The sequence below is a fragment of the Leopardus geoffroyi genome, chromosome B2, assembly GCF_018350155.1.
Source record: "Leopardus geoffroyi isolate Oge1 chromosome B2, O.geoffroyi_Oge1_pat1.0, whole genome shotgun sequence".
Lineage (NCBI taxonomy): Eukaryota > Metazoa > Chordata > Mammalia > Carnivora > Felidae > Leopardus > Leopardus geoffroyi.
In genome coordinates, this window is record NC_059332.1 from 34,963,294 (window position 1) to 34,985,524 (window position 22,231).

The window sequence follows — 22,231 nt, forward strand, 5'->3', positions numbered from 1 at the left end:
CCCAACCTTTTAGCATTAGGGCATACATAGAAAATAACATTTGTGCAATGTACTACTGTCACTGTATATATGTGAGGCTTCTTGCTGCCTGAGGAGGTGAGCCTAGAGGCCTTAGTTATCCCAAGATGGCCTCAAGGCCAATGGGATCAATAGCTTAGCATACTAAGTGGGAATGCTGGCCCGAGTCACATTTTAAATCATCAGTGTGCTCTTTGGACTAAGACAAAGCTAGGTTCAAGTCCTATCTCATTGGGTTAGTGACTCCTCATTATACTTCCAAATCTCAGATTCCAGATTTGTAAAATGAGGATAATAATTTCTCCCTCAGGATTATTGTGATGATTAATCAAAGTAACATAAGTAGAGAAGCAGTGTGGCATAGTAGTCAAGAACACACACTGTGGAATCAGGCTGAGACTAAATGCCTATTCTGCTCATTACTGGCTATGTAGCCTTGGGCCGGTCAGTCTCACTGTGCCTCAGTTTTCTCCATGTAAAACACCTCATCTGTACCTACCTGATATAGTTGTTAATGTTCCATAAAATGGTTAGAATGTTACTTGGCATTTAGGAAGGACTATGAAAGTGTTAACTGTTATTGTAAGTTTTGGTACGGTGCTCTATATGTAGGGAACATTCACACAGCAGTAGCTGTTGGTCATTATTTCTAGGCTGAAAGTTGGGTGATCTCTCCTCATATACCGGTCAGCTTAATATCCTGTGAAAATTTGTTGTACGTGATTGGTAAAAGTAATCAAGAAAAAGTTTGGTGCCTCTTCGCAGAGGGTGTCCTGATCTCTTTCCACCTTCTGCACAGGTCAAAGTCCAGCAGGCCGCGATGGAGCTGGAGCTTATGCCGTTCAATGTTCTGCTGAGAACCACACTGGACTTGCTGCAGGAGAAGGATCCGGCACACATCTTTGCCGAGCCTGTCAACCTGAGTGAGGCAAGTTCCCTCACCACTTCCTGAGCAGTGAGCCCCTCCTGGACTGGAAACAGGGTCTGAGTAGGCCAGGAAGGGGTCAGGCCACAGGGTGTATGACACCTGGGGGTTTCTGGCAAAGCTAGTAGACTTGCCCATGGTGAGGAGTTAGCAGGCCAGGGTGGGCCAGGGCCCTGGGGCTCTGACTGTGCAGCGTGCCAAACCAGAAAATGGGGAGGCAAGAGTGCTGGTGAAGGGTGCACCTGTTTGGCTAGTAAATGGTTGTTGTAATTGTACAGGTTTTATATGTTTAGGTTCCAGATTACCTGGAATTCATATCCAAGCCAATGGATTTTTCTACCATGAGGCGGAAGCTGGAGTCCCACCTGTACCGCACCTTGGAGGAGTTTGAGGAGGACTTTAACCTTATAGTTACCAACTGCATGAAGTATAATGCTAAAGACACAATTTTCCACCGAGCAGCTGTCCGCCTGCGGGACCTGGGAGGGGCCATCCTGCGGCATGCCCGGCGGCAGGCAGAGAACATCGGCTATGACCCCGAGAGGGGCACCCACTTGCCTGAGTCACCCAAATTGGAGGACTTTTACCGCTTCTCCTGGGAAGACGGTGAGAAGCCTTGGATGGGTGGGGAGGAGAGGGACCAAGAGGAGGCACAGGGTTGGAGCCCAGAGAGCCAGGGATCAGGGTGGGCCTTGGAGCTATTTAGGGTAGACACGAGGAGAGCTGAGGGTAGGCCCAGACTGGGATATTCCTGCTTGTGGCTTGCAATAGTTCTAGGAGCTAAAGTTTAACGAATTCACTATTTCTTGAATGGTAGGAAAAGGAATCAGGTACTGGCTGTCTGTTTGAAAACTTAAACCCTTACCAGGGGTCTTCCTCTTCTGGATGCCCTCTATACAGCGTCCAGAGCATGGGGCAGGGAGAGTGCAATGCTAGTGTATGTTTGGCTCATTCAGAAGAGTGCAAGTAGAGGACCAGAAAAATGGAATTGCCTCTGAGCCCCACACTCTGCCTGCCCCAGCTCTCTGCTTCTCGATGGCAGTAGCCAGTCACTCAGGCCCAGGAGATTGCCAAGCTGCCTCGTGCCTGCTCCACAGAGCCTGTAATTATGACTGTGAACAGCTTCCTGCAGATGTTTCCCAGATTCTGACCTTGTCCCTGTGGCTGCCCTCCGGGCAACGGTGTTACCAGGGCCAGGGCCCCACAGTGACGCTGCTGGAAGCCACTGGCCCAGGCATTCCAGGAGAATATTTTGCATCCAAAGGATTCAGCCCCTTCCCCTTGCCCTGGGCCGGGCAGATCCTTCAGCCCTTCTGTCCTCCCTTCTCCCTGGCAGTGGACAACATCCTCATCCCGGAGAACCGGGCCCACTTGTCCCCGGAGGTGCAGCTGAAGGAGCTGCTGGAGAAATTGGACCTGGTGAGCGCCATGCGGTCCAGCGGGGCCCGGACCCGTCGCGTCCGCCTGCTGCGCAGGGAGATCAATGCCCTTCGGCAGAAGCTGGCACAGCCACCACCACCACAGCCACCATCACTGAACAAGACTGTGTCCAATGGGGAGCTGCCAGCAGGGCCCCAGGGGGATGTGGCTGTGCTGGAGCAGGCCCCACAGGAGGAGCCAGAAGATGATGGGGACAGAGGTGAGACAATCAGGGGCAGACAGGGGGTTGGAAGCCAAACTAAGGGAGTAAGGGTTAAGCTAAAATCTCAAGGATGGTGCAAGCATCCTTTCCTGAGTTTAGGTCAGACCCTTGTGGGCAAGCAAAAATCCTTGGAGAGGTCATGCTTCCATGTATATCCAGGGATGATATTCAAAATATTTAATAATCAGTAGAGACCAAAATTCATCAGAGTAGATGTTGGCTATTGCATTGGAGTCGGTTCCGGGGACCACTGATGGGGATATTTAGTTGCTAGATTGTGGACAGGTTTGGGGAGTTTTAGAGGCTGGGGCCCAGCAGCTCTGTACTAACTAATAAAGAAGTATTACAGTATTTTGTACCTGATAATGGCTATATTGCACATATGAGTTAAATATTTGCTCACCTACCATCATGTAGATAGGCTTTTTTAGAGCAGGTTAGGTTGTGGTGTGGGAGGACAGAAAAGGAAGAAAGACCCTAAAGATGGTCTGGCTTCTTGAACTGCCTCATGGCTTTGACCCCAGCTGGCCAAGTCTACAGGCCCATCCTAAGCAGAAAGGTCAGATTGCAAGAGACATCTGGGGAAGTGATTCTCAGAGACCCAGTCTTAAAACTGAGCTGCTTTCCATCCTCCCCACTTCGTTGGGGACAGAATTGTCTCCCTTATACAGGTCCTCAGAGCTGAGCCTACAGCTTGGGGAGGGTCTGTCATCCACACAGTCTAGAAGGGTTCGGAGTTATCTCCAGAGGGTAGTTCTCTCCAGGGCCCAAACTGCAAGGAATGGCCCATTTTATTTTAGGTTGGCTGAGAATAAGGACGTGGCTGGGAGGTCACATTTGGCAGTGACTCTTCCTGATTCCCTGTGTGGCAACCAGCATGCCACTTGTATCCCACTCCTGGGCTGTGGCCGTGCAGAGTCCTGCCCACTGACCGGCTACAAAGCTTCTTCCAGAGGGTTTCAAAACAAAATTCCCAGGCCTCACATCCCAGAGATTCAGATTAAGGAAGTCTGGGCTGTGGCTTGGAAATTCTAATTTTTAAAAGTTTCAAGATAGTAAGTGAACAGACATGTTTGGGAGCCACTGATTTAACTTACTTGCTCTCACTTTTTCACATTTATAAACTTACTCTTTCTGCTTGTCCTCCTTGCTTCACTTGGGTGATAGGAAACAGAACACATTGACAGAAGGGAAAACACTTGAGTCTAATGAGAGCTGTACAGCTCTAATCTGTGAAGCTGAGACTTAACTGATTATTGATTAAGCCAGGTAGCTTTCAGCTTTTTCAGGTGTGGAGTAATGTTTTGTAATTCTCACTTCATCAGATTCACCTGGTAAAGCTTTTTTAAAAAACACCCCATCATTAGAGATTTGGTTTCAAGGTCTTGGATCGGACCTTGACGCTGGAATTTTTAAGAAACTTCCTAGATGATTCTCATACATAGGGTTTAGAATTACTAATGTTGATAAAACTTAATCCTACATTCTTTTTGCCTCAGATGGGAGACCTGGGATACATGTCAAGAACCAATGCCTTTGGTTCTTGCTTATCAGAGTCATTATCTGGCTTGTAGGGGCAGACCTTTTCTAAAATGTTCAAGCAGGTTCTCTTTTTCTCTAACAGATGACTCCATACTGCCTCCCCCACCAACCCTCGAGCCCACTGGGCCTGCACCTTCCCTGTCTGAGCAAGACTCCCCTCCGGATCCCCCTACTCTGAAACCCATTAATGATAGTAAGCCTCCAAGCCGATTCCTAAAGCCCAGAAAGGTGGAAGAAGATGAGCTCTTGGAAAAATCACCTCTGCAGATAGGGAGTGAGCCCCTGCAACGCCTGCTCAGTGACAATGGCATCAACAGAGTGTCTCTCATGCCCCCTGAGACCCCTGCTGGTGCCCCACTCAGTGGCGTGGGCCGCCGCACATCCGTCCTCTTCAAGAAGGCCAAAAATGGAGTTAAGCTACAGAGGAGCCCAGATAGGGCCCCAGAGAATGGTGAGGACCATGGTACAGTGGGCTCTCCTGCCTCTCCGGCCAGCATCGAGGATGAACGGCACTCCCGGAAGCGGCCAAGGAGCAGGAGCTGTAGTGAGAGCGAAGGGGAGAGGTCCCCCCAGCAGGAGGAGGAGACAGGTGACCACGCCTGTGACTTCTCTACTTCTCATCTGCTTTCCTGCTTTGCCTTGCCAGCCAGCACCTCCCCTAGTTGGCTGCCTCCCTAATGGTCCCTGTGGACGCCAGTAGAACCATTGAGGGATCCGTAGCTTATAGTTGTGCCTGGCACATGAGTAGTGGCCTGGAGAAGAGGCTTTGAGAAAGTAATTTGAGAGGGCCACATTGTGTCTGGGGCTTTCTTTGGCCTTGAAGGGAATGCAAAGCTATATATGATAAAGTGGTTCCTGCCTTGACTTTAGTTCCTTCATTCATCAGATATTTAGGCACTGGGGGGAAAAAAGTCCTTGAACAGAAGACAAAAGTCTCCCTTGTAGGGGAGAAAGACTAAAAACAAATGAGTGAACTGTACCTTGTATCAGAAGCTATGGAGAAAAATCTAGCAGGGAAGGGGAATAGGGGATACTGGGGTGGTATTAGAGAAGGTGGCCAGGGGAGACTTGGGGAGGGGACATTTGAGTAAAGATTTGAGGGAGTTGAAGGCATGGGCTATTTGGGTTTCTGGGGGAGAACACTTCAAAAAGATAAACTAGTAGGTGCACAGGCCCTGGTGGTGGGAACATGCCCGCATGCCTGGGGAATAGTGGGGAAACCAGTGTGGCTGGAGCAGAGTTAGCCAGGGCATGGTTAGAGATGAGGTTCCAGAGGTAGGTAATGGCGGCTGCCATACCAAAGGGTCCTTACTACACATCCAGCACAAGCTGGTCACAGGGGGTCATACAATGAGTCAGACTGAGTTCCAGCTCTGGAAGAATTCATGGTCCAGTGGGGAGCAAAGGTGCAGAGATGTTATGGTGCCAGACAGTATGTGATTATGTGTTAGGTGACAGCACTGCTGGAGGTGTTTAGCAACTAGGAGCTAGAGGAGTCAGGAAGGTTCCATGAAGGTGGTGCCTGAGCTGGCCCTGTGGGAAGAGATCAGAAAAGAAGGGAGTAGATGGAGCGAAGGCTCAGGCCTGGGTGTATGGAAGCAAGGACAGAATCCCTGTGAAGGACAGTTTGGAGAGGGGCTTCCTGAAGCATCGGGAGCCAAGGCTGGATGGGTGAGGTGAGCCTGCATATGCAGGGCTTCTTTTCTGGATGGTGTGGTTTAGTCTTGGTGAAATATGGGAGGTGAGCTTACTTGGTGGGGAGGGGCCTACTCTTGGCTTGTGCTCTTCATGTCCCTCTCTTGCCTTTTTATGTGGTGGTTTTGGGCTATTTGGCTAGCACATACTTCTCTCTTCCTTCCTAACACTTTGTTTCCAACAATACCTTCCCTTCCCGTTTGGCCCAAGCTTCCCCGTATTAAGGGAGTAGATTAGTTCATAGAATCGAGTCTGAGGCTTGGAGTTAGGCAGACCTGGGTTCATATCCCATCTTCTGACCACCTGTGTATCCTGGGGCAGATTAATTAACCTTTCAAGCTTGTTCCTTATTTCTAACATGGGACTAGTGATATCTATCTTGCAGGGCTCCAAGAATTGGAAATAGTCCGTATAAAGTACTTGGCATACAGCAGTCGATGGTAGCAGTTACTGTTGTCATTGTCTCCACTGTATCAGGACTAGCCAAACAACACTGAGAATGCTGTGCACTAAAAATGAAAAATCCCTCTAATAGGAAATAGGTCTGGATATCAGGCTCATCCAACCTAAAGAGGGCCCACTGCTTGGGGAACCTGCTAGAATCTGTTTGTCCCCCATTGCAGTGGCCTGGCACCCAGGAATATTTCTGTATGACCTTAGTGGAGTCTCACAAGAACAGGTATTGATCTTTGGCAGCTGAGGCACAGCTGGCTTCGTGATTCAAACAGAAGCCATAATGTTAGAGACAGAGCCAGGTTAGAGTCCAGATGTGTTGGCTCAGGCACCTGCTCTTACAGGTGGTGTAACTTGCCTCACAGTTTCTTGGCCAAGGTATCTGTGACTTAGATCTCAAGCGCTTGGCTCAGCTGCCAGACTTGTAGGACTCTGTCTGGATTGTGGTTAGGAACCAGATAATAGAGTTGAAGCCTCTACAGCCGATGAGCCTCCTCCTGTCCCTGGGATGACCAGTCTTCATTTGCTTCCATACGGCCGCCTTCTATAAACAGACTTCTCATTCATACTCAGTACTGTCCTCTATAAAGAAGAAGAAGATACTATGTTCACAAAAGGAGAAGCAGAGGTTAAAGAGGAAAAAGGACCTGTATTTCGGAGCCTTGCTTAGAACCCAGGGAATTCTGTCTTCCCACCCCAGGAAGGTCCAGTCTGCTCTAGATCTGTTGAAGTCCCCCAGCTCTGACTAGCTCTGCTGGAGATCTCAGGGTGTGGCTGACACAGCCCTTCTCCTGTCCCAGCCTCCGCTGACACCATCCCAAAAGAATGAAGCTCACTGTTGCCAGCTGTGTGATGGATAGGGCGTGAGTGTTTATCTGAAGAGGCAAGGCGGGTGGGCTCCCCAAGAGGCAGAGGAGACTCCCTGATAATTGAGGCTTGAAATGAGAAGCAGAATTAGGGACTTGTGAGCCAGCCAGAGTGGGGAAGTCTTGGTATTTCATTTTGTAGCCAAATGACAGTAACTGGTGTGAGCTGTGTGCTGTGTTTTCCTTCAAGTTGAACCAGAAGGATGAGAAGGAAAATGCGGGGTCTACTTATTTCCCTAGCCAACATTTCCCCCAAACCTTTATCAGGGTCTTTCCACTGCCCGAGACCCATTTCCCATGCAGGAAGCAACAACCATCCTTTCCACCCCTCCTCAGGTGGCCACCTCACACTGCAGCATGTGTCAGGGGAAGGGGGGTTTCTGCACTCAGGCTTACACTATGTGTCCTTGGCAGGCGTGACCAACGGATTTGGAAAACACACCGAAAGCGGGTCTGACTCAGAATGTAGTTTGGGTCTCAGTGGTGGACTGGCATTTGAAGCTTGCAGGTAAGAACAGTTGTTCCCAAAGCTTTGTTGGCAGCTCCTCCACCTGTCCCTCTATTCTCCATTCAGCCACAGATGGAGCCTCCTCCTGCTTATCTAAGGTTTTTTCTTCCCCCACCCCTGCTGTTTCCTGAGGCCTCTGGTCTGTAACTCTGGTAGCTCCTAGGAAACAGTGTGACCCTTGACTCACAGGCCTGATCCGACTAGGAGGGGAGGAGTGATGCTGATGCTTTATAGGGTTTGTGAAGCCGAATTTGGCTCCAGAGGGCAGGGACAGCCAAATCTGTATCGCCCAGCGAAGTTAACATTTGAGCCAATCCCCCACCCACACCCCTGGCCCACCCTGATAACCCAGTTACAGACATAGTTTTGCTCTTTGCCTTTTGGGGCATCATAGCAAAGGCCTCTGTAGAGGTGTGGTGTGGGAGTAAGAAATGGGCAGATAGGAAGTTCAGAATGGCCTTTTATTCAAAGGCCCTAGCTCTTCTACCCTCCTTGAGCTGGGAAAGGATGGGTTTCTTTTCCTGTTCTTTTACCAGAAGGGAGGATTTCTGAGACCAAAATGTTAAAGTTTCTTCCAAGTCGAGTTTATTGAATCCTTACTCTGTGTTAAGTGTACTCTGCAAGAAATTGGGGGCTGCGGGACTCTTGGAAATGGGAGACCCTCAGTGCCACAGAGGAGAAACAAGTTGTCCTGAAGGCTAATTACTGGCCCCCCACATGGCTACTGAATGGATCCTCAGTTCCGAGTAGGGGAGGAAAGGTCCCAGGGCAGCAGTGTTTGAAGTGCTTCCAAGGCAGGTTGAGCATTATGTTCTGTCAGGTACTCTACCGTGGCTCCTGGGCTCCTGGGTGGTGGGTACGGGAGGCCCCTTACTGTGGCATAGCCCAGCTTTCCGTGGTTGCTTTGAGATTTTCCTCCCATCAAGCCTCAGAATTGCCTTAGCTGTCTTCCTCCATGGTTTCTAGAGATATAGGGGGAATGAATGGGAAAAACATAGTTACTAGGCATAGAGGAGGCAGAGCTTTTGGAATCCTACAAAATGGTTTCACCCTGGTCCTGGGTGGGAATTCTTAACTCCCTTCAAAGGTAACGGTGCCTGGAAACCCAGTTCATTGGGGTGGGGAAGGAGTGGGGTTATCAAACTGTCCCCTCCTAGCCCTTGACTAAAGGTGGAAGGTGTGTTGGGCTTTTCACGCCACGAAGGACAGTCTTCCCAGCCATGAACCACAAGAAGAAAGCCAGACTAGGCTCTGGTCAGCCTGCTGGTCAGACTGTGTGTTTGCCTTTCTGCAGAACTCCAGTCTGTGCCGCCGATTTGTCTGGAGCCCTGCTCAGTGTGGAAACAATGCCCTTGGAAGGCATTTCCTTTTTAACTCAGTGGACCTCAGTGGAATTTCAGGGTTTAAAACAGGAGATTCAGGACTGCAACTGCAGGATTTTTTTTCTTTTTCTTTCTTTCCTCCCCCTGCCCCACTGTGGTGGTAAGTACATAAAGGAAGATTTTACTTACTAATTAGACTAGAATCCTCTAGTCCTAGAATCAGAAAGAGCCTGGAAGGAACCTGTGGTCACTAATGCCATTCCCCTCCCCACCTGTCCCTGGGTTTATCTTTCCTGATGATTTTCTGAGGAAATTGGAGCTGCTCCCTCTTTCTATGGGTCATGCTTTTGGTTATTAATAATTGAGCACCTACTTCAAGCCAGACATTGTTCTAAGTACTGATAAAGGTATGTGTTCTCATGGAGCTTATCTTCTAGAAGAGGGAGATGAGTGTTAAACCAGTAAACAGAATAATTATAGATTGGGTTGTCTGCTTTGGTCTGTGTAATGTGGAAAGAGGACTGCAACACAGGCCATATCAAGTCACTTGTGCTTTTTCTATGAAACAGGAATACATGGACCTAGTTTTGGTGTTGCCTCTTATTTTACTAAGCTCATCTGTCTCAGAGCTCATCATTTGATAGTACGACATTAGTAGTTTATAATATTTAAAGTGAGGCATTAAAATTTACCGCTGTTCATATAATATTTGCCACATAACTATCATCTGCCATTTATTGAGTAGTTGGTATGTGCTGTACTGAGTGTTTTCTGTGTATCAATCTATTAAATCCTCACAGCAGCCTCAGAGAAGGTAGGTAACTTGCTCAACATCGTGGAACTCATGAATAGAAGAGACAGGTTCCAGGGGCGCCTGGGTGGCTCAGTAGGTTAAGCGTCAGACTTTCGATTTCAGCTCAGGTCATGATCCCGTGTTTCATGAGATTGAGCCCCACATTGGGCTCTGTACTGACAGCACAGAGCCTGCTTGAGATTCTCTCTCTCCCTCTTCCCCTCCCCTGCTTGCTCTGTGTGCATATGTGTCTCTTTCTCTCTCAAAATAAATAAATAAACATTAACATAAACAAACAGATAAGAGCCAGGTTCTGAACCCAGGTAGTCTGGCTCCAGAGTTTCTCTTTTAAGCACCTTGTTGTGCCCTCTTCTGTTATATTTGAAGATGTCTCCCCAGCTCCAGAATAATGAACTTTGAGAGGCCTCAGAGTCTCTAAGCACAGTGACAGATTTTTATAGGATGAGTGGGAACTGAATCCTAAATGTAAACTGGGTGTTAATTTTTTTTTTTCCCCAAACAGGTCCTAATTTTGAATAGCAGGAAAAAAAAACTACCAATCTGCCAGTTACTGAAGGATTATGATTCATTGTGTTCTGTTTGTACAAGTTTTTCTGAATAAGACTCTGATAAAGTCTGTATGATTTAGGAGAACAGGAGTACCCTACTCCCCAACCAGTCCTAACACCAACCTCCTCTTATCCCACCAGTGGTTTCTTAAGCATTTCTACTCTTCTGCAGATTGTTTCCCCACCTTTTAAGCATTTTTTTTTTTTTAGTGGAAAAATTATGTAGCAATGATATTTTTTACAGTTTGGATGGGAAAAGGCCCTAGCCACTTCATTCTTGCCCAGAGGCTCCCAACTATGGTTGTACATTAGAATTGCTTCGGGAGCTGTTTAAAACTACAGATCCTTGGGTGGGTTCCAGTTATACCATTACTCTGGTATTACCATCCTCATTTTTGCTTTATTACCTTTCTAGTCTTTGTCAAATATATCTATATATTGTTTTACCTCTTTGTAGTAACCACATGGAAAAAACTTGTTCTGCTTGTTCATTAAAAAAAAAAAAAAGTCCATCTCTAAGAAAAATTTCATACACAAAGTGGAAGTGAGAAGTGGATTTTTTTTTTAATTAAAAAGTGTCTTTTCTAATTAAGGAGTAAGACGTGTCCTTTATAGACCATTTGGGAAAGAGGCAAATTTTTGTACCTCAAAAATAAATTGGTTTCTAAAGAAGCCGTAGAAACCACAGAGTAAAAGAATTCTGATCCATGTGAGATGGGCCCTCCTCATGGCTAGGCTGCTTAGACCCTGGAAGGATTGACAAGTGCCTGGAGTGACCTTTCATCTGGATGAAGTCCAAAGTCCCTGGGCAGGGAGGCAGGCGTCTCTTTCCAGAGTCCCTCCACCTGCATGAAATGGTCTCTCAAAGCCTCATGGGAATTTTGTGGTCAGAAGGGTGTCATGGGTTAGTGTGAGTTGTTAGGGGAAGGTGAGAAACCATTCTTGTTGAACGGTTTTTGCAGCTCCACTCATCTCAGAGATAGGAGAGCAGGAGTGGGTATGTTAGTCATTGAAATGGCTCATTTCGCCCCCTCTGCCTTCTTGCTCTATATGCAGTGGTCTGACGCCCCCCAAACGCAGCCGTGGGAAGCCAGCCCTATCTCGTGTACCCTTCCTGGAAGGTGTAAATGGAGATTCTGACTACAGCAGCTCAGGTGAGGAGTGGTGTACAGGTGAATCTGGGGGGCCCAGGCCTTCCAAAGAACCAGCTCTGTCGGCTGCAGCCAAACCCTTAATTCTTCCAAACTCTCAGGCATTGGGCAAGGAGATGCCCCCCACTCACAGGTCATTCATACTCTTTTTTTTTTTTTTTTTTTTTTAAGTTCATCTTAAATTTGAATAGTAATATATGCCCATGATAACAAAAATCAAAAAGGCACAGAAGGGTACATAATGAAAAGCCAGGGTCCCCTCCTTAGAACAGCCACTGTTAGCAGTTTCTTTTGTGTCTCTCTATTTGTAATTTATAGGCATATAAGCCAAAACTTGTGTATATTTAAGAGCATAGGTAGAGAAGCCTAATACACACGTATTCTCCTAAACCATGCCTTTTTTCAATTAATAATATATCTTGGAGCTCCTTCCGTGCTTTTTATTGACTGCCTAATGTGCCATTATCTAGGAGTGCCAGCCTACTACAGATGGACATTTAGACTTTTCATGTATTTGTTATAACCAATGTTGCAGTGAGCAACCTTGTACATAGATCTTTTGTAGCCCTGGAGAGCATACACTTCTATAGAGAAGCAGAGCTGCTAAACTTGAAGGGAGTGTGTATTTGTCATTTCCATGGGTCTTGCCAGTCTGCCCTTGCTGGAGTATCAGTGATAGCCTCTATCACTGAATCTCACACCTTGCCGTGTAGGTTCATGTGATCCAGTGCTTTCAGCCCTGTCCTCATGAGACATTCTACTCTAGCCGACCCACACAGGGAAGTACATGGGTCTTGTCTCTTTGGACCAAGGGATTCAAGAACAGGACCAGGCAGGGCCAAAGGAGAGGGCTGGTTGGTGCACAGGTGGAGTGGGTACAGGGTGGGCTGTTCTCCGAGGACATCTCTGCAGCCCTCCTGTGGGAGCTGTGCACCCTGGATGCCCGGTCTTCGAAGCTCCCATCTAACACAGGCGTCAGGGCTTCTTTCCCCACTTTCCTTTTCCCAACTGCTTTATTTTCCCTTAGCATCAGTTTCTTTCTCACATGTGTGTTGATGAATGCATGCCTGCGTGTTTCATTGTTGTCTGACTGTTGGCGCCCAGAAAGCAGGGCTCCTATCTACATGAAAGTGTACAGCATCTAGTGCAAAACTGGCAGTGGATTGGCACAAACATTGGAATTCTGGTAGTGACATTTTACTCTTATTTTAAAAAACCACATACTTATAAAATGATGCCAAGGGAAACTTAAAAATTTCGACCTTCTACTATTCCATCATCACCTTAACACAATTGTCTTCATTTCTCTGTGTTGCCTTCTGTTTATTTCAGGCACGTTTTTAACAAAATGTTAATCCAGAACACACGCTTTTTCGTTTTCTGCATTTTTCAATGTTATCTCATACTTTTTTTGTGTTGACACAATCTTGATTTAACTCATATTATTGGAACAATATGTCTTCCAGTCGATGCATTACAATTTACTTAACTTTTTTATTGTTAGATTTTTGGTGACTTCCAACTTTTAATATTATGCATAATGTAGTAAATGCATATTTTTGTTAAAAATCCTTTTATTTGTTTTTAAAGTTATCTTTCTTAGAATAATTCCCAGGGAAGGAATTTACTGAAGCAGATGATTCATACTTTTTTTTTTTTAATGGCTCTTGAGACATGCCACCAAATTATGTTCTTGAGGATTAGACTGGTCTGCAATTTCTTCCAACAGTGTATGATTGCACCAGTTTCCCCACAGCCAGCCTCTTCAGTATTGGATTTTATCTCTTGGTTGTTATTGCTATTGACTCAATGGGTGAAAAACAAAACAAAACAAAAACCTCATTATTGGTAGTAGTTTTGTTTTGTTTTGTTTTGTTTTGTAAATGAGGATAGTAGTATTTCCTTAGTAACACAATTTCCACTGTGCAGGATTTGGACCCTTTTCCCTGGTTGAGTGTGGTCACCTTGGGCTTTCGGTTTATAGGCGGGGGAGGGGGAAGGGAGGTTCCTTTCTGCTCAGGAGCATTTGTGAAGTGTACCCATCCACATATGCTAGTGCATTGTGTGCGAACAAAGTAAGCTGGAGAGATGCGGTGCCTGCTTTAGGCAGGACACCCAGTGTCAGGTTCTGAGAAAAGCAGTCACGTGAAGGGCTTGCAGACCTGCTTGGCTCTGCTGCGTGCTGTGCACCCAGGTGACCTGGATGGCCAGGTGTGGCCCTGTCAGAAAAGAACTCATTTAGCAAGTGGTTTTACTGGGATGTCTCTCCCAGGCATCTTTTTCCATGAAGCCTCTATCATGAGGCCCACCACTTAGGCCCAGAGAGCAGTTTGTGGCTTTGCCAAGCTGGGTTATTGTTGTCCTTCCTGGGATCCTGGTGATAAATGCAGTCCTAGTTTTCTAGGGAACACCATTCTAGTGTTCTAGTCCAGGGGTCGGCAAACTAACATATTAGCTTGTTTTTGCAGGGCTTGCAAGCTAAAAATGGTTTCTACTTACAAATGATTGAAAAGAAAATCAAAAGAATGATATTTTGTAACACATGAAAATTACATGAAATTCAAATTTCAGCATCTAAAAGTAAAATTTTATGGAGACACAGCCATACTCATTCCTCTATAGAGTACCTGTGGCGGCTTTCATGCTGCAACAATAGAGTTGAGTAGTTGCAACAGAGACCATATGGACTGCAAAACCTAAAATATTTACTGTTTGGCCCTTTACGGAATGAGTTTGCCGACCCCTGATCTAGTCTAAGAACTAAGGAAAGGGCAGGAAAGGGGAAGGGTGGAGGGGATGTTGCTGACTCATTCTTGGGTTGCCCCAGTCAAATGGAGGCCACAGGCAGGCCTCCTGGGCACCATTCCAAGTCCCCTTTGGGTGCTGTCTCCTCCCCTCCCCAACCCCCAGGCAGAAGCCTCCTGATGCCCTTTGAAGACCGCGGAGACCTGGAGCCCCTGGAGCTGGTGTGGGCCAAGTGCCGAGGCTATCCCTCCTACCCCGCCTTGGTGAGTCTGCCCCAGACACCACCCTCCTCCCTCCCCTGGGCTGTTCTGGCCCCTATCTTGCCTCAGGAGCTTATCTGATTGGATCAAGCCAGCAGAGGGGTGGGAATCAGGGTGCTTTTAGCTGCAGAGGGGAGGGAGGTTTTAGCCCAGCCTGGGTGGGTCAAACCTTCAAGGTCTTCAGCTCAGAGCACTTAAAATAGGGTAAAAGTGTGAAGACAGGGACTAGGGCTCATAGGGATTTAATAGCATTTATTCATTTGCTTATGCAAATGAATAAAAGTAGTATGCTCATTGTAGAGAATTTTTAAAGCTGCTTATAATGCTTAAGTGTTGTATTAGACATTTGTCATGCTAAATTCTTGAAATACTGAGGAAGATGTGTTTTTTCTCATTTTGTGGGGAAGAAAAATGAGGATCTATCTGTTCCCTGTGGCCATCTAGCTATTAAATGGCAGGGTTGGAATTTGAGCCCAAGGCTCAAAATGTGTGATGTCAAAGCCTGTGTTCTGAGCCACCAAGTTCAAAATCACCCATGGTCTCATCTATTCAGAGATTACCTCTTGGTGTATATAGGCACTCTTTTTTTTTTTTTAACGCATAAGTACGAGCCCATACTCTGTGTAACCTCCCTTTCACGTAACAGCATACCATGAACATGCATGTCTTGTGCCATTAAACATTCTTCATCAACATTACTTTAATGACTGCGTTGTCCTCAGTTGTATGCATGTACCTTATTTTAACCATTCCCTACTTGGTCATTTAGATTGTTTTGAATTTTTCACTATGATTAATAGCTGGCAATAAACATCACTGTAGCTTTATTCTGTGCACATCTTGATGATTTCCATACAGTGAATTCTTAGGCGTGCCTTCTTGGAGCAAGGTCTGTGCAAAATTGATACACATTGCCAAGTTGCCCTTTAGAAAGTTAGTTCCAATTTATACTCCCATCAGCAGTAGCTAAAAAATTCTATTTTTACCACCTTGATTGTTATTTGTTAGAGCTCTTTCTGTATTGGGGAGGTAATGTCCATCTGGCACTGGAAGCTAGTGATTCTAAACCTTTAGGGCATGCCAGAATCATGGGGGAGTTTTTAAAACAATACAGATAACTGAGGCCCCACTTCAGAACTATGAAATTAGACTGACACCAGGCCAAGGTATGAATGTTTTCTATAAAGCTTCTCAGATGATCTGTAGCCACGGTTGTGAACTACCCTGCCAACCTCTTGCATGCACACAGGAGTTCTGGGCTTCTCTTAGCTCTTTCACATCAATGGGTCTTTCAAGTCTCATAGCAGCCCCTTAAAGTCAAGAGGGCAGGAACTCTGACCCTTTTGGACTGGTGAGGAAGCTGCAGCTGTAAGAGGTTATACAACTTGCAGGAGCCATATTGGAACCATGTTGCCTACCTCGCTCCCTCTTCAGCAGTGGCAGGAGGCGGAATCCATGCTGTGATCCAGCAGTTGAGGAGGTTGGGCCTTGGGCCTGCCTTCACAAGGCTGTGTGCCCTGTTGTCAGTGAGACTTCCAGCATAATTGTTGAGGAAGTGATTAAAGCTGTACAGGTTTGGTTTTGTGATTTTAAGTCCCATGGTGCAAAAAAAAAGTCTAAAAATAGTCTTTTTTTTTTCCTTTTTAATTATCTTCTTAATCATACATTTTCTTTAATGAGTAAATAAATTCAGCCACCACCTGAAAAAACCTACCACCTGAATGCAAGCTGTGTTTTTATTTTGGTTTATGCTCTCCCAGTTGTTCTCCTGTGTTAAATATGACTCGTGTCCATAATGAATATACATTTAAAAAAAATTTTTTTGGCTCTTGTTTAAAATTGTTTTTTCTCATAAAATAATGTATCTGTATTATAGAAGTTTGGGGAAAAAATAGAGAAAAGCAACAAACAAACCCCATCATTCTAGCAAGTCAGCTATAAGCGTTTTGTATCGTTTCTTCTATTTGTTTATGTATTACAGCTATAATAATAGTATGTATATATGCCTTCATTATATAATGTGTTAAAGTATTTCATAAGCCACATTGTTTTACATCCACATAACATTTGAGTGAATGGTCCATTATTTATTATTTTGAGACATATTTGCATCTATCTTCTTTAGAAAGGGAGGAGAGCTCTCCTTGCTTCTGCCCTTGGTGGCAGGGGGTGGAGGGTACATTTTTCACAATCTGCCCCATGTTCCAAGCCAGGAACCAGCATGGCTGTCGAGGAAACTTACCAGAGTGGCCCCACTATCTTGTTCAATAATCTTGTTCAATAATCGAGGAAGCTCAGGAGGGCTTGTATGGTGGTTCTCATTACGACCCTTAGCTTTAATCCCAGGGGGGACATACAAGCTGGGAGAGTTTTGACCAAATTACACAGCTCGAACAGGGTAGGGCTGGTTCTTCCTTAAAACTCTTAACCAGAGCACCTGCTTTTAGCTGCTTATCTAGGAAGGGAAGTAGGGAAGCTGGCAGACACCCAAAGGTAAACAGCGAGAGCAGTTTATTATGAGAACAGGCCCCCTGGGACAGAGTATAGAAATTAAGATTGTTCCATCTCTGGAGAAAGCTGCTTCCTCAGTAAGTTTCCAAGTCTCTCTGGCCTCAACACACATAGATTATCAACTCACTGCTTTGGAAATGAGGGCTGTGTAGGGCAGTAGGCAGCAGAAGTTTAAGCCACCATGGCCACAGCCAGCTACATGCTCCTGTGCTCGGGGCTTTCCTCTGTCAGGGGACACCTGTCAGCAGACTTCTCAGCATCGGCAAGAAGGTGAAATAAGATGATGGATGACGTGTGAATAACTAGGATCTTCAGTCACTCTGTCAGTGCTTCATAGAGCTAGAGGTCACTGTTGTGTTGATGCCACCAGGCATTTTTCTGAGCCCCTGCCCTGTAGAGCTTGCAGCCTTGAGCATTAATTCCTCCAGTGGTCCTTCTTTCCAGCCACATCGTTCATTTTCCCCTCTCCAGCAACCCTTCGAGTTCAGCCTTAAAGCTTTCTGATCTTAGATGGAGGTGCCCACAAAGGTACCTAGTCCACACAGCAGGAAGATTATGGTCAGACAGGAAGGTAGTGGGTAACCAGGGGCTCTGTTAGGTAGAACCAAGGTGATGGGCCCTGCTGCTGATGCGGAACCTCCTTTATAGCCATGGTGTTTAGGAAAGTCCCTGAGCCTTTGAAGTGAATTGCAAAGGTTTTAAAGGAAAAATTGACAGGAAGAAATGGCCTCCTGGCCTCCATTCCCTTCCCCTAAGGGATGTTAGGAAGGTGGAATTTGCCAGTCTGGCCTGGACATCATAGATACACCCTCACTTCTGATATCTCCCATACTGGATTCACATTTCTTCTGTTTCCACTTGGGCCCCAGGGGTTCATGGCACAAGCTCCCTCATTGGAAGAACTGATTGAGCAGGGCTGAAGGATTTGGCCAATGAACTGGGAAAACACTCAAGATTTCCATTTTGGGGTCCTGAGGGTCACAAGAGGTCAGCCCCCTTCATCACTTGGTTGTGGGCCTGGCCAAGGCCCTGCATAACTTGGGGGGTGGTTCAGTAGGTAGTCCTGGGGCAGCATGCCCTGCTCACCCCATCGACCCCCATCTGAGTGCCGTCTCCTTTCCTGTCTCTAGATCATCGATCCCAAGATGCCCCGGGAGGGCCTCCTGCACAATGGTGTTCCCATCCCTGTCCCCCCTCTGGATGTGCTGAAGCTGGGAGAGCAGAAACAGGCCGAGGCTGGAGAGAAGCTCTTCCTTGTCCTCTTCTTTGACAACAAGCGCACCTGGTGAGTGGGTACTACCACCTGGAGGTTGGGCCAGGATGAGGGCTAAGGGGCCTGCCATGCAGTACACAGAGGGGCTGTGGGCTCAGTTAACCTGCCTCCATCCAGACAAGATGAGGCATTACCAGCAGCTGGCCTGCCCCAGCCACATTAATAGTTACTGAGGAGTGTGGCCGGTCAGATTCCCTGGGAAACATTCTGAGATGGATATTTCTATCAGGAGGCTTATTGAGGAGAGCTGTGGAGATGAAGGGTGCAGTGCTGGGTGGTGGAACATGTTGAACACTTGGTATAGAGGCCTCAGCTGATCCTAAGGGGAGCTCCGGAGCTGGGAGGCTTGTTAATGATGTCCAGAATTGGGGCTGTGCGTGGGCATGTCCTCCCACGGCAACTAGTCATTGAATGCTGGCTGCCCCTGGGAAGGGGGTCACCTTGGTCCAGGTAACTCCCTTGGTGGCGGGTGATTCCTGAAGAGGACTCAGCTGAGAGCTAGTCAGCAGCCAACGCTCCCAGTGGCTGTGGGAGTGCACATCTTAGTCCTCAGGTGGGGGGATGGGGTGGAGGGTGGTTTGGGTCAGTGTGGGGTCCACTACAAAGGGCTTGCTTGCCCTTTAAGGTTTCTCTTAGAGTTCTTTCACTTCTGCTTTTATAGAATGAGGAGGTAGGACTAACAAGTAAAAATAATAGCTATCACTTATTGTTTACTCCGTGCCCTGATGCAAATCGATTTACATACATAACCTTATTTAATCCTCATTAAATCTTCATCAGTCCTCTCCCAATCCATTTTGCAGATGAGGAAACTGAGGCTCAGAAAGCAAAGACCCCATTGCCAGACCTGGGATACAAGCTAAGATCTGGCTCCAAAGGCTAGCTTTTAGCCACACGTTAGATTCAACTGGCGATCTTTAGAAAAACACACCTGGTGCAGGCCCCATCAGGAATCACTGGTTCCTGGCATCAGCCCCACTTCCTAGCCATAGCTCACTGATGCCCCAAGGCGAGAGCTAGCCCTAATATGGGTCTTTCTTAGCTCCTGGGTCCTAACAGCCCTCTAAAGCAGAGTGAGTGCCCTGAGGCTCAGGGAAGGGCCTGGCTGCAAAAAAGGTCCCTTGGTGGCCTCCTGCCTGGGGTGTCCCAGTCTGTCTCCTCCTGCCCTGTCCCCTCCCCCAGGCTTTGCTTGTCCTGGGCAGATGGGCCCAGAGGAGCCCCTTCATGCCACCCATCTCAGCCCAGGATTCTTACTGTGCTTGTATTTTAGGCAGTGGCTTCCAAGGGACAAAGTGCTACCCCTGGGTGTGGAAGACACCGTGGACAAGCTCAAGATGCTGGAAGGCCGCAAGACCAGCATCCGAAAGTCGGTGCAAGTGGCCTACGACCGTGCAATGATCCACTTGAGCCGGGTCCGGGGGCCCCACTCCTTTGTCACCTCCAGCTACCTGTAAGGGTGGGTCCTGGCTTGTGTCTGCCTGCCCTGCCTCTGTCCCATGCAGCACAGAGGCCCCTTCCTGCCCCAGCCAGTCATATGGCCGGCAGCTTCCCCCTTCCATGGCAGGCCAGGGACTGGGCCGTGTCCTCCCCATGGGCAAGGCCCCAGTTTTGACCAACTGTATGGTTCCCCTGGTGGGCCTGCTGTGTGCCAAAAACTCCCACCTGAGCTCGCTCGGGGGGGGCTAGTCCACTGAAGAACCTGTTAGAAGTAGAAATAGCTGTGAGGCTTGGGCCCGGCCGAGGAGATGGACCTGAGCCCAGAAGGCAAGAGGTCCTAGGCTCTTTCTCAAAGGTGTGCCTGGCCCGCTCCTTCCCACTCCCAGCTAACTACACCTCAGGGCAAGCGAGGCTCTGACATTGACCCCAGAGGTGCTGTGGATACATGGGAGTCCCGCGGGGAAGCTCACGGAGCTCACCCTCTCTCCCCTCTGTCACCCATTCTCATACCTCTTCCCTGCCCCATCTTCTGCACCAGTGCCGTCTCTCTTTTCCCATGTTCCTTTCCTTTCTTTTGTGCCAAACAGAAACCATCACCAAACTGGTCTTTTTCTTTTTATGTCTCATTCCCTTTGAGGCCAGCTGCTATGCTAGGTGGGTCCCTCCACCTGGCTCCTTAGGGCCCAGGACAGAGGCCAGCCTACCACTCGGGTGACCCCTCCACCAGCACACACACCCCTTCCCTATCTGCTGCAGACACACAGCTGAGGCCAGGCTGTGAAAGCTTGCCCCCTCCCTGTCTTGCTGAGAGGCGGGCCGAGGCTTGACGGGCTCCCGTCAGACCAGGCTGGTTGTGGGAGTGTCCGTCTGTCCACTTGGATGTTGAGGGGTGTTGACTGAAGCTGTGCTCTTCAGCTGGGTCTGCTCCTCACCCCTGCTGTCCTCTCTCTGTGGGCCTCCCTCTCCACCACCATGGACGGTGGTGCCCGCGGTCCAGCACCTCCCTGCCTGCGCTCTGCCCAGCCCAGCCTCTGCTGCTCCCGCTCCCAAACTCCGGGGGACACCACACTTATTTCACGCCCTCTGTCCCCTTCCCTCTCCACCTTTCAACCCCCTCCCCACCTTCACCTTCTCAAAAACGGAAGGAAAAAAACTGTGAAATGGGAAATGCTGACTGACAAACCAACACAACTTTCAGAGGCTTTGAGTCTGTTCTCTGGATGTTTCTTTTCACCTCTTTAGCACCAAAGCCGCAGGGCCAGGTTGCAGGCCACTGATTGCCATGTTGATTTTTAACCTGACGTTCTTTTTAATTGTTTTAAATTTTTCATAGGGGAGTTTTGGACAAAAAAAAAGTCACTGGGGAGATCACTGCCATTTTTACACACTCGACTTTTTAAAAATACAACCAACCAACCACCACAACTTCTTATACATTTGGGACACGAGCCAGAGTTTAAAAGGGAACCAACAAAACTCTCTATAACATAAAGGATGGGGTTTTGGATTTTGTACAATAATAAAAATACAATACAGCATATGGCTAGGGAAGGACATGGTGTATATAATTGTAAAATACTGTTCTAAATTATTCAGGCCTATAGTTTCCATTACTGGAGTCCTCCATTGTGTGGCTGAGTATTTTAAATGCACACAGTGTGGTTTATTTAAAGGAGCCAATGCGTCCCCCTCTCCCCAGGTAGTCGGTCAGCTGTGGACTCTGTGACTTTTGTCTCAACCTGTGTTGTTAAGATCTCGGGGCTCTCTCTCTCTCTCTCTCTCTCTCTGTGTCTCTTTCCCCCAACACTTTCTCTTTCTAGTCTTTCTTTTTTTTCAATCTCCTTGACTCTTTCAGTCTCTTTCTGAGTCTCATCTTTAAAACTGCTCTTTTAGAACGGGAAGCGGCTCAGATCCTGCTGTGGCATGGGGCCTACGTGTCTCAGTCGCGTCTGCTGTGAAGCACACGATGCTCTATTTATTGTAGAAAGTGACTTTATTTGCTTTCTAGAATTGTTTATAACAGATGGTATAAGAGAGGTAATAAACAGAGAAAACTCTATGCTTGTAAAGAATACAAAAGTTAATTTTACCTACTATAATATGACTGTCTGAAACTTATTTTCTCTCTGAGAAATAAATGTTCTAATGGGCAGCAGTTGCTGTGCTGTGTTTGGTGTCATCAGTGGGGGCATGCGCTTCTCTTCCAAATTCCCATAGCCCACCCCCACCTCAAAAGGCAGGAACCATTCAGAACGGGTTGTCTAGCCATTGCAGACTGCCAGCTGGAAAGGGCTCTGTCCATCTCTTGGACGCCTGGGAGGGGTGTGAAGATGGGCTCTGATGTTTTCCTCTCCCAAACAGCACCACCCTCTGGGTCCTGTAGAAGGTCCAGCCTGTCTTCTTATGCCTCAGATTTCCTGCGGCCCTGTTCCTTTGGGAGCATCTGTTCCTCATGCAGTTGGAGAAGTAGCCCCTTGTGTCTGGCACCTGTTTACCCAGCTTGCTGAATTTGAGACTCGAG

The 22,231-nt window shown here is 47.4% G+C and overlaps 1 protein-coding gene across 8 annotated transcripts in view; it reads left to right on the top strand.

The window, feature by feature from the left end:
- BRPF3 (bromodomain and PHD finger containing 3) overlaps positions 1-21,865 on the top strand; it is a 33,940-nt gene extending 12,075 nt beyond the window's left edge. For 3 of the 8 annotated variants that reach the window (XM_045500798.1, XM_045500796.1, XM_045500797.1), the window contains exons 5-13: positions 818-946; positions 1,237-1,549; positions 2,280-2,582; positions 4,210-4,716; positions 7,556-7,649; positions 11,390-11,487; positions 14,395-14,492; positions 18,131-18,285; positions 19,544-21,865. In XM_045500798.1, the coding sequence (XP_045356754.1) occupies positions 818-946; positions 1,237-1,549; positions 2,280-2,582; positions 4,210-4,716; positions 7,556-7,649; positions 11,390-11,487; positions 14,395-14,492; positions 18,131-18,285; positions 19,544-19,727 (1,881 nt within the window). In that variant the 3' untranslated portion in view covers positions 19,728-21,865. Of the gene's footprint in view, positions 1-817; positions 947-1,236; positions 1,550-2,279; positions 2,583-4,209; positions 4,717-7,555; positions 7,650-11,389; positions 11,488-14,394; positions 14,493-18,130; positions 18,286-19,543 lie in introns of those variants that run through there. The other 5 variants (XR_006717871.1, XM_045500800.1, XM_045500799.1 and 2 more) reach the window with 5 other exon arrangements.
- Positions 21,866-22,231: the final 366 nt, after the last annotated feature.